General features: G+C 36.9%; 1 protein-coding gene across 1 annotated transcript in view; it reads right to left on the bottom strand.

The window, feature by feature from the left end:
- LOC126947460 (X-linked retinitis pigmentosa GTPase regulator-like) overlaps positions 1–12,822 on the bottom strand; it is a 71,723-nt gene that overhangs the window by 40,627 nt on the left and 18,274 nt on the right. Inside the window, 1 exon segment of the mRNA XM_050778096.1 lies at positions 2,657–2,810. Coding sequence (XP_050634053.1) covers positions 2,657–2,810 — 154 coding nt within the window.

Below are 12,822 nucleotides of genomic sequence, written 5' to 3' on the forward strand. Positions count from 1 at the left end.
ATAAAATCTCTACAACTAGCTTAGCGTAACTAATCTGGCTCCTGGGCTGTGGAATACTGTTGAAGTAAATGCCATAAGTGAACAATGCTAACTAATTCCTATACCAAATCTTGGGTCCCCTCTGAAACTGGGCCCACAACGATGATGAGTAATCTTGTCACTTCTCACCAGTTAGCCCTTTTGCTTACTGACATAGCAGCTACTACGAACCTTCACACTCCTTTCTTCAAGCCGCTCCTTCATATCCTCCATCTCAACTGGGGTAAGTGCCAGGGAAGCAGAAGTAAGGGGGGGCGTTAATATGGTACAAAGGAGGGGAATTTTCCTCTAGTCTGGGGATTAGGGAAGGCTTTCAAAGGGAAACCTAAAGGATGAGTAGGGTTTAGCGGCACGAGGAAGGCAGCAAAAAATCTTCAGGCAGTCAGCAGTACATAGAAAGCCTCTGAATCAAGAGCAAATGTGGCTTGGGCAAGAAACTGAAAGGCAACTAACACGCCTGGAGCACCAGAGTGGTAGGAGATGAGTCTGAAGAGGTGAAAAGGGAGTGTCCTATTAGTTCAGATGAAGAATTTTTGAACTTTTATCTTAAGGACATTAAGAAGGAAAATGAATGGTTTTAAGCTGGGAAACAATTGGGTCACCTTTGGGGACCTCTGATTTAAGATGGCAAAGTGACTGCATACTAAGCAAATCCAAGAGAACTGACTGAAAGATCATTAGAAATAATAATATAATTCAGTAAGGTGGCAAGTATAAAAATAAATTTACAAAAATAAGTAGATTCCCTGTAAATATGTAAATAAGTGATATTCAGTGTTTGGACTCTTTATTTATTTTTTGAGATGGAGTCTCGCTCTGTTACCCAGGTTGGAGTACAGTGGCGCGATCTCGGCTCACTGCAACCTCTGCCTCCTGGGTTCAAGTGATTCTCCTGTCTCAGCTTCAATAGCTGGGATTACAGGCACGCGCTGCCACGCCGGCTAATTTTTGTATTTTTTTTTTTAGTAGAGATGGGGTTTCACCATGTTGACCAGGCTGTAGACTCTTATAATTCTTACTATTAAGTATTTATGTCCTCCTTTTATATATACTCCTTATCATCTTTATCTCTTCTTTCCTCCTTCTTTTCAACCCGATTTCTTTACCCAAATGTTTTTTTAAAGTTTGCCTTTTAAATTTGATTGTCTTTTGCCTGAAAAAAACAAACCCTGATCCAAGCTGCCTGATGGCACTTCCAACTTCAGAGAGCTTTTAAAAATATGAGCCACTGGCTATAATGGGGAACTGGCAAGGCCTTGCAGATAACTCACTACGTACTTCTCATTAGTACTAGATGAAAAAAAAAAAATTCCACACCACTTGCTCTTTAGGGACGACTGATGAACAAAAAGGCAAACAAAGTTAATGTTCAATGATTTGTGCTATAACTCTTTTTATCAGGAGTAAAGGTACTATGAAAATTTAACTAAATAATCAAATTGTATGTTAGATGACAGATTAAAAACTATGTATTTACTATCAGTGGCAGTTTAGAGTTGATGAAAAATGACAGTAAGGACAGAGAAAGTGACACTAGGACCCTATAGTTAAGGGATACACATCAACAACTCTTAGTAGATGACGAACGAATAATACTTTTCATATTCTATATAATGCTATTTCATGATATGTTCTCAAGAGCATTGATACTTGATAATGAGCAGGTCATCCTCTCTGAAAGGTTCTCTGGGGAAGAAGGAACAGTGTATCTTGCATTTGCTGATTCCTAGTTTCCCTAGCCAGACACCATTAGACGAGCAGTACCTTTTTCAGGAGCTTTTTCATAGTGGGAGCTTTTCAGAAAGAAGGGAAAAAAGTAGAAATGCTAGTACATGGATTATGTCAATATACTAGATGATTTCTGACTTTCCGATGATTCACTCCATTTTTAGACAGAAATAGTGAAATTATACACCCTTTTGTTACAAAGCATTGAAAACTGAGGACTATATCCATTACCTACATATATGTGACTGAATCATTTAGGGGAGAATCTTTACTGAGTCCTACATTATTAGCAGCACATAGTTTTGAGGCTGAGAAGTGGGCTCAAAGGAACATTTCCCTGCATGAAGGAGATACCACATTGTGGAAGAAGGTATCCACTTACTGGTCTCTGAGGGGCCTTTCTCTCTAACACTGTAGAAAGAGAAGGAAAGGAGTCATTCCTGAAAACGCCTCCAGATGGCAAAAACATGAGAATCGACTCGGCCTGAATGCAGCTCTGTCAGACTGAATAGGAAGAATGTTTTAAAATAAGTTTCTGCTTGTGGGATTTTTTCCTTTTGGCCTGAGCAGAGTTAAGAGCCTTCAAACTGATATAATTTCAAAAAGATTCCTGTTTTCTGCCAAAGAATAATACTATGGTCTAACTTCTGACATCAGCAGGCTATTATGAGGTTCTAAATCTTGGGATCATTTACATGTATTCTAAATTGAATTAAAATAATAAAAAGGAGCTCACGACTTTATACTTTGGAATAGTAAACATGGAATTCCATTTTTCTCAGTCATGAATTCCTTTACTTAAGTTAGATACATTCATTCCAGATATAATTTATTTTGTAATAAAATACACCCCGTTCTATAAATATATAACAGAAATTCTAATCCCTACCTGTTATCAAAACTGTGTGATTTTCTCCACAAGAAATATAACTTATTGTATGATCCCTAATATTCTCAATGACTTTGGGTTCTGAAGTTTCAAAAAGAAAAGTGCCAAGACCCAGCTGACCAAACTGTCCCAGGCCAAAGGTATACACAGCATTCTCTGAAACGAAAGGGGCAAATACAAGAGAATCATTATGGAAGCAGACACTGGTACCATCATATCTGGAAAAATTGTGACATTCAACCTTTTCTGGTGAAGGTTAAGTGCCTCTGGGGGAAAAAAAATCCATTTAAGAATACTTAACATTGAAGTATAAATCTTTCAATGACGAAGGAAGAGAAAAATGAAAAGGTACATAATTATAAAAATTATGACATGGGTATGATTTTATCTTTTATACATAAACATAAAAGTTAGGTAAGTAACAGGTATGATACAAGGCATATAAGTCAGGGAACTACCTGAAACGTCCCCATAATTACATCGGCTCAAAAAGTACCAACTATCGGCCGGTAGCTCACGCCTATAATCCCAGCACCTTGGGAGGCCAAGGCGGGTGGATTGCTTGAGGCCAGGCTTGAGACTGGCCTGGCCATCATGGTGAAACCCCATTTCTACTAAAATTACAAAAATTAGTTGGGCATGATGGCACGCATCTGTAATTCCAGCTACATCGGGAGGCTGAGGCAGAAGAATCGCTTGAACCCAGGAGGCAGAGGTTGCAGTGGGCCAAGATTGCACCACTGCACTCCAGCCTGGGTGATAGAGCGACATTCCACCTCAAAAAATAAAAAAGAAAGTACCAACTGTCATTAAGCTAATTCACTATGTCAAATAAAAAGTGAAGAGTGTCTCCTACAGAAAAACTTCTTCCTTTTAAAAGTAGTTTACGCATCACCTAAGGTCAGGAGTTGGAGAAGAGTCTGGCCAATGTGGTGAAACCGTCTCTACTAAAAATACAAAAATTAGCCGGGCGTGGTGGTGTACACCTGTAATCCCAGCTACTAGGGAGGCTGAGGCAGGAGAATCGCTTGAACCCAGGAGGTGGAGGTTGCAGTGACCTGAGATCACGCCACTGCACTCCAGCCTGGGCAACAGAGCAAGACTCCATCTCAAAAATAAAATAAAACAAAATACAAGTAGTTTAATAATCTATTTTATAAAACCCAATTTCAGAGAATTGTCTTGAGAATTAAAACTGATAGTACATATGCTACATTTATTCACAGGTAAAGCTTCTTTACTAGGAAATGCAACTATAATAGGAGGGGAAAAGCTTTTCTTTATATTGATATTTTGAAGTGATTCCAAAGGACTTCCAGTAACTCATTAAATATTATGTCATATGTTTTCTAGAAATGAAAAAGTACAAAAACAGGATACAAGAGTGGTGATGAAAGGGTCCTTTTAGAGACATGCTCCTCGCTGCTGCATTAGGACGCGCAGTGTCGATTACATTAGTCACGTCTCCTTAGTACACTCAGTTTAGTACATTGAGTTTCTCCTATTACAGGAGGAAGGGTAAGCGCTTGGTATTCATGCCAGAACCCAAACCTTCATTATTACTAGCTGTGGCAAGCAGGTGAGTTACTTAGATTCTCTGATGTTATAATCCCTATCTAATAGAGTTGCTGACAGGATTAAACGAGAAAACATTCAGGCAGATTTGAAAACATAATATGACATTCTGTTGTAAAGAACATTTTTATAAAAAGTATCTAATCAACTCATTCTGTCAATAGGGGTTACAAATGAAAACCTAACTGTCTATGGCCATGTGGTTTTATAATTTTTTCTAATAAAAATGTTTGCTTCATAAATAAGACAAATAGATATTACTCCTTAAAGAAAATATGCTGTATTAAGGATATGAAGCCATATTGAGGCAATGGCAAAACAGATCTTTATTTTAATATTAGAAGGAAAACTATCAAACAGGAAGGACACCTACACCAAAACCCCATCAGTACATCACCATCATCAAAGACCAGAGGCAGATAAAACCACAAAGATGGGGAAAAAGCAGGGCAGAAAAGCTGGAAATTCAAAAAATAAGAGCACATCTCCCCCAGCAAAGGAGCGCAGCTCATCGCCAGCAACGGATCAAAGCTGGACGGAGAGAATGACTTTGACGAGAGATGAGAGAAGAAGGCTTCATCACCAATTTCCTTTCTCCATCAAATTTCTCAGAGCTAAAGGAGGAATTACGTACCCAGCGCAAAGAAACTAAAAATCTTGAAAAAAAAGTGGAAGAATTGATGGCAAGAGTAATTAATGCAGAGAAGGTCCTAAACGAAATGAAAGAGATGAAAACGATGACACGAGAAATACGTGACAAATGCACAAGCTTCAGTAACCGACTCGATCAACTGGAAGAAAGAGTATCTGCGATTGAGGATCAAATGAATGAAATGAAGCGAGAAGAGAAACCAAAAGAAAAAAGAAGAAAAAGAAATGAACAAAGCCTGCAAGAAGTATGGGATTATGTAAAAAGACCAAATCTACGTCTGATTGGGGTGCCTGAAAGTGAGGGGGAAAATGGAACCAAGTTGGAAAACACTCTTCAGGATATCATCCAGGAGAACTTCCCCAACCTAGTAGGGCAGGCCAACATTCAAATCCAGGAAATACAGAGAACGCCACAAAGATACTCCTCGAGAAGAGCAACTCCAAGACACATAATTGCCAGATTCACCAAAGTTGAAATGAAGGAAAAAATCTTAAGGGCAGCCACAGAGAAAGGTCGGGTTACCCACAAAGGGAAGCCCATGAGACTAACAGCAGATCTCTCAGCAGAAACTCTACAGGCCAGAAGAGAGTGGGGGCCAATATTCAACGTTCTTAAAGAAAAGAATTTTAAACCCAGAATTTCATATCCAGCCAAACTAAGTTTCATAAGTGAAGGAGAAATAAAATCCTTTACAGATAAGCAAATGCTTAGAGATTTTGTCACCACTAGGCCTGCCTTACAAGAGACCCTGAAGGAAGCACTAAACATGGAAAGGAACAACCGGTACCAGCCATTGCAAAAACATGCCAAAATGTAAAGACCATTGAGGCTAGGAAGAAACTGCATCAACTAACGAGCAAAATAACCAGTTAATATCATAATGGCAGGATCAAGTTCACACATAACAATATTAACCTTAAATGTAAATGGACTAAATGCTCCAATTAAAAGACACAGACTGGCAAACTGGATAAAGAGTCAAGACCCATCAGTCTGCTGTATTCAGGAGACCCATCTCACACGCAGAGACATACATAGGCTCAAAATAAAGGGATGGAGGAAGATTTACCAAGCAAATGGAGAACAAAAAAAAGCAGGGGTTGCAATACTAGTCTCTGATAAAACAGACTTTAAACCATCAAAGATCAAAAGAGACAAAGGAGGCCATTACATAATGGTAAAGGGATCAATTCAACAGGAAGAGCTAACTCTCCTAAATATATATGCACCCAATACAGGAGCACCCAGATTCATAAAGCAAGTCCTTAGAGACTTACAAAGAGACTTAGACTCCCAAACAATAATAATGGGAGACTTCAACACTCCACTGTCAACATTAGACAGATCAACGAGACAGAAAGTTAACAAGGATATCCAGGAATTGAGCTCATCTCTGCAGCAAGCAGACCTAGTAGACATCTATAGAACTCTCCACCCCAAATCAACAGAATATGCATTCTTCTCAGCACCACATCATACTTACTCCAAAATTGACCACGTAATTGGAAGTAAAGCACTCCTCAGCAAATGTACAAGAACAGAAATTATAACAAACTGTCTCTCAGACCACAGTGCAATCAAACTAGAACTCAGGACTAAGAAACTCAATCAAAACGGCTCAACTACATGGAAACTGAACAACCTGCTCCTGAATGACTACTGGGTACATCACGAAATGAAGGCAGAAATAAAGATGTTCTTTGAAACCAATGAGAACAAAGATACAACATACCAGAATCTCTGGGACACATTTAAAGCAGTGTGTAGAGGGAAATTTATAGCACTAAATGCCCACAAGAGAAAGCAGGAAAGATCTAAAATTGACACTCTAACATCGCAATTAAAAGAACTAGAGAAGCAAGAGCAAACACATTCGAAAGCTAGCAGAAGGCAAGAAATAACTAAGATCAGAGCAGAACTGAAGGAGATAGAGACACAAAAAACCCTCCAAAAAATCAATGAATCCAGGAGTTGGTTTTTTGAAAAGATCAACAAAATTGACAGACCACTAGCCAGACTAATAAAGAAGAAAAGAGAGAAGAATCAAATCGACGCAATTAAAAATGATAAAGGGGATATCACCACCGACCCCACAGAAATACAAACTACCATCAGAGAATACTATAAACACCTCTACGCAAATAAACTGGAAAATCTAGAAGAAATGGATAATTTCCTGGACACTTACACTCTTCCAAGACTAAACCAGGAAGAAGTTGAATCCCTGAATAGACCAATAGCAGGCTCTGAAATTGAGGCAATAATTAATAGCCTACCAACCAAAAAAAAGTCCAGGACCAGATGGATTCACAGCTGAATTCTACCAGAGGTACAAGGAGGAGTTGGTACCATTCCTTCTGAAACTATTCCAATCAATAGGAAAAGAGGGAATCCTCCCTAACTCATTTTATGAGGCCAACATCATCCTGATACCAAAGCCTGGCAGAGACACAACAAAAAAAGAGAATTTTAGACCAATATCCCTGATGAACATCGATGCAAAAATCCTCAATAAAATACTGGCAAACCGGATTCAGCAACACATCAAAAAGCTTATGATCAAGTGGGCTTCATCCCTGGGATGCAAGGCTGGTTCAACATTCGCAAATCAATAAACATAATCCAGCATATAAACAGAACCAAAGACAAGAACCACATGATTATCTCAATAGATGCAGAAAACGCTTTTGACAAAATTCAACAGCCCTTCATGCTAAAAACGCTCAATAAATTCGGTATTGATGGAACGTACCTCAAAATAATAAGAGCTATTTATGACAAACCCACAGCCAATATCATACTGAATGGGCAAAAACTGGAAAAATTCCCTTTGAAAACTGGCACAAGACAGGGATGCCCTCTCTCACCACTCCTATTCAACACAGTGTTGGAAGTTCTGGCTAGGGCAATCAGGCAAGAGAAAGAAATCAAGGGTATTCAGTTAGGAAAAGAAGAAGTCAAATTGTCCCTGTTTGCAGATGACATGATTGTATATTTAGAAAACCCCATTGTCTCAGCCCAAAATCTCCTTAAGCTGATAAGCAACTTCAGCAAAGTCTCAGGATACAAAATTAATGTGCAAAAATCACAAGCATTCTTATACACCAGTAACAGACAAACAGAGAGCCAAATCAGGAATGAACTTCCATTCACAATTGCTTCAAAGAGAATCAAATACCTAGGAATCCAACTTACAAGGGATGTAAAGGACCTCTTCAAGGAGAACTACAAACCACTGCTCAGTGAAATAAAAGAGGACACAAACAAATGGAAGAACATACCATGCTCATGGATAGGAAGAATCAATATCATGAAAATGGCCACACTGCCCAAGGTAATTTATAGATTCAATGCCATCCCCATCAAGCTACCAATGAGTTTCTTCACAGAATTGGAAAAAACTGCTTTAAAGTTCATATGGAACCAAAAAAGAGCCCGCATCTCCAAGACAATCCTAAGTCAAAAGAACAAAGCTCGAGGCATCACGCTACCTGACTTCAAACTATACTACAAGACTACAGTAACCAAAACAGCATGCTACTGGTACCAAAACAGAGATATAGACCAATGGAACAGAACAGAGTCCTCAGAAATAATACTACACATCTACAGCCATTTGATCTTTGACAAACCTGAGAGAAACAAGAAATGGGGAAAGGATTCCCTATTTAATAAATGGCGCTGGAAAAATTGGCTAGCCATAAGTAGAAAGCTGAAACTGGATCCTTTCCTTACTCCTTATACGAAAATTAATTCAAGATGGATTAGAGACTTAAATGTTAGACCTAATACCATAAAAATCCTAGAGGAAAACCTAGGTAGTACCATTCAGGACATAGGCATGGGCAAAGACTTCATGTCTAAAACACCAAAAGCAACGGCAGCAATAGCCAAAATTGACAAATGGGATCTCATTAAACTAAAGAGCTTCTGCACAGCAAAAGAAACTACCATCAGAGTGAACAGGCAACCTACAGAATGGGAGAAAATTTTTGCAATCTACTCATCTGACAAAGGGCTAATATCCAGAACCTACAAAGAACTCAAACAAATTTACAAGAAAAAAACAAACAACCCCATCAAAAACCTACAAAAGAACTCAAAAATTTACAAGAAAAACACAACCAACAAACAACCCCATCAAAAAGTGGGCAAAGGATATGAACAGACATTTCTCAAAATAAGACATTCATACAGCCAACAGACACATGAAAAAATGCTCATCATCACTGGCCATCAGAGAAATGCAAATCAAAACCACAAGGAGATACCATCTCACACCAGTTAGAATGGCAATCATTAAAAAGTCAGGAAACAACAGGTGCTGGAGAGGATGTGGAGAAATAGCAACACTTTTACACTGTTGGTGGGATTGTAAACTAGTTCAACCATTATGGAAAATAGTATGGCGATTCCTCAAGGATCTAGAACTAGATGTACCATATGACCCAGCCATCCCATTACTGGGTATATACCCAAAGGATTATAAATTATGCTGCTATAAAGACACATGCACACATATGTTTATTGCAGCACTATTCACAATAGCAAAGACTTGGAATCAACCCAAATGTCCATCAGTGACAGATTGGATTAAGAAAATGTGGCACATATACACCATGGAATACTATGCAGCCATCAAAAAGGATGAGTTTGAGTCCTTTGTAGGGACTTGGATGCAGCTGGAATCCATCATTCTTAGCAAACTATCACAAGAACAGAAAACCAAACACCGCATGTTCTCACTCATAGGTGGGAACTGAACAATGAGATCACTCGGACTCAGGAAGGGGAACATCACACACTGGGGCCTATCATGGGGAGGGGGGAGTGGGGAGGGATTGCATTGGGAGTTATACCTGATGTAAATGACGAGTTGATAGGTGCAGCACAGCAACATGGCACAAGTATACATATGTAACAAACCTGCACGTTATGCACATGTACCCTACAACTTAAAGTATAATAATAATAAATAAATTAAAAATATATATATTAAAAAACCATCTTAGTTTAATTAATAATCACATGGCATATTTCCAGTTCTAAATGTTCAGCTTAACCGTAGAATACTGGGTACATTAAAACAACTATCTATCTCTAGCTAACCAACAATTACTCTACATTTCTTAGGCTGTCTGACTTCAATTAGCCTGTGAAATGAGGCTGTTTAGGCAGTCTGAATCATGTTACAAAAGTTTTGTTCCGTATCCTGGTAGGTTCCCATTCAGGTGCTTGGATATTAGTGATGACAGTAGTTTCTATTTTATAAAAATGATCTAAGGTGCTCTTATTTAAGGACATTATATTTAACAACCAATAGAATTTTTGGCCATATCACCTTTGTGACATTTAACAACATAATTTAATGTTAATAAGTAATATTACATTAGGAAAACAGATTTGATCAGTTAGCTTCAGATCAATATTACTGTAATTTCACAGAATATATTTGATTTCAGAACGAATAATTTGTTAACCTGTAGAACACTTAAGTTTATCCAAACATAATCTTAGAAGTTAAGATAAATTCTCATTTGCCTCAGGACCCAGACTTCATTGTGAACCCCATCTTACAACTGGCCTTTCTTATCTGTTGGTAACTGCTGTGGATGACTTACAAAATTACAAATATCACTCTGCCTCACTTAGTCTGTACCAAGTTCCAGCCTCAGACTTTTTCCACAGTGGTCCATGGTTTCCCTGATCCCAAGGCGAAACTATAATCACCCTATCACTACAACCAGTTTTATTTTCTAAACTATCGTGGTCATGTGCAAATATTATATTTGAAATAAATTCATCAGATATGAACTAAATTGTTTTAAAAATAGTTTAATGAATGATCCTCTAATAGATTTTAAGGTAAGAGTTACAGACATATAGAAAAACAAGGCTGGGAAGGCCCTTCATAGAATAATCTAATCCAAGTGCTTTTCTTTAGTGAAAGAAATTGGAACAGGTGATTAGCTATTCTTTCCTTAAGGTCTTACAAAATATTCCATAACTCTCTTAGCAATCCAGTTTAGTATTTAGTCACACTGATGATCAATATACTCTTCAGGTCCATTTCTTCATCACCGAGGACTAAATATTTTTAATATTCTGCCTATACTGTGTTCCAGAATCAGGTTCCTCACCAGGGCTGGCTCATAATAAAGCTTGCACAGGTCCATGGAGAAATGTGAAAAACAGGCAAAGTAGTGAAATTTCCATACAGATACATTTATACAGTTGAAGGAGGTGTCCTTTATTATACAATTAAGAGCTTTCTATTTTGAAAATATTCCTTATTTTATGATATGATAGTGCAAACAGTCATTTTTTTCAATGCCCATATTTAGGCAAATGTGAATCAGAAGCTGACAACCATTTATTGGTTCTCATAATTTTTTAAACTCAAATTTTAGGTTATTCTCTGGATTGTAACACAAGCTCTTCACTGTTTACAAAATTATTTTATGAATTGTAAAAATTCTCTCTTCATGTTTTTTTCCCTGTATTGCCAAGTTTTTCTCCTGTATTCCCCCATTCAATGTTGGCTGCCACAATCAGACAGGAAACGCAAGGACACTTCTTTCTTGCATCTGCAGTGGAAATCTTAGTGGCAAACAATAACTATTCCAGGTCTGTCAAATAGATGCATCTCATAATTTAAAAAACTTTCCTGGTGTATGAGATCCCAAAGCTTGCAAAAATCTGGAGAGAGCAATCAGTTTCTGGAAAGATTATACTTAGGCTCAGAACAAAGACCACAGAAAGCTAAATGTCTTTAAAACCACAAGAAAACATCATCCTTAAGTGTGTTTATTTTAAATTAAGAATATAAAAGAATTAAGCTTTCATTAAAAGTATCATAGATTATCTTGTTGCTCACTTTATAGAAAAATATTTTATAATGAATGGTTGAAGACACTATTATTATACAATCAGCATCTGTATCTGTTAAAATAACCCTGAATGACCTATTCATTCTTTCTATAATCTTTGCATAAACTAGAGAAAATACGTAACACATCAAGTTGCATTTCTGTCTATAGAATGAATTTTCAGATAATGTTTAAAAATTAATTTCAAAGTTTAATTTTTAGGACATTTTTGAAATTATATAAAAATTCACTTTTTCAACAGGAATTCAAAAGAAATCTTAAACCTCAGAATTATTTCCAAATTTAGAGTATAAGTTTTGAAAAAAAATATATTCTAACTTAGAAAAGATTCCATCTAGTAACTAAAGCTTAATAACCATGACTGGGGCTGGAACAGGAAGTTGAGGAAAAGTAACATCAGAGAGAAAAATATAAAGATAAAATATTCTTCACTTACCCGGCAACATTAGGCATATCATCTTAGAATTGGATATTATTCAAAATTTATCTGCAACATTTCTAACTTTGGGCTACTAAAGATTAAGTGGTGACTTCACAAACTATTAATTTTTGTGCAAAAAATATAATAATTCACTACCTAATTTTATTATGTACATTACTCATCTAAAATAAATCTAATGTCAAAAAAAATTTGGAAGCATCAATTTAGTAAACATATTAGCAAGTAGTGAGTATATTTCAATACAGTGATTAGAATTGTGAGAAATGACATGTCATAACAAATATGAAATTCAGATTCCAAAAGTAACATCACTATTAAGGTCCTAACTTTATTTTAGTATCTGTAATTTAAAACCTTACCACTTTTTAATAAATTACTATAACAGAACATACAACTACAAAGAAATTCCCAAGTTATACACTGTAAATATCACAAAAAAAAGAATTATCAATGTCATGTAGAAAATAGCTTGAACAAAAAGCTTCTCCAAAAGAAGGCATTTCAGGAAAAATGTCGATTTTAGATAAATATAGAAAACATATATATAAGAAAAATTGTTTGTCCCTGAAAATGAGCTAAAAATAATGGAATATGTTGCCATTAAAAA

This window comes from Macaca thibetana, unplaced genomic scaffold (genome assembly GCF_024542745.1).
Source record: "Macaca thibetana thibetana isolate TM-01 unplaced genomic scaffold, ASM2454274v1 unplaced_scaffolds600, whole genome shotgun sequence".
In the NCBI taxonomy this organism is placed as follows: domain Eukaryota; kingdom Metazoa; phylum Chordata; class Mammalia; order Primates; family Cercopithecidae; genus Macaca; species Macaca thibetana.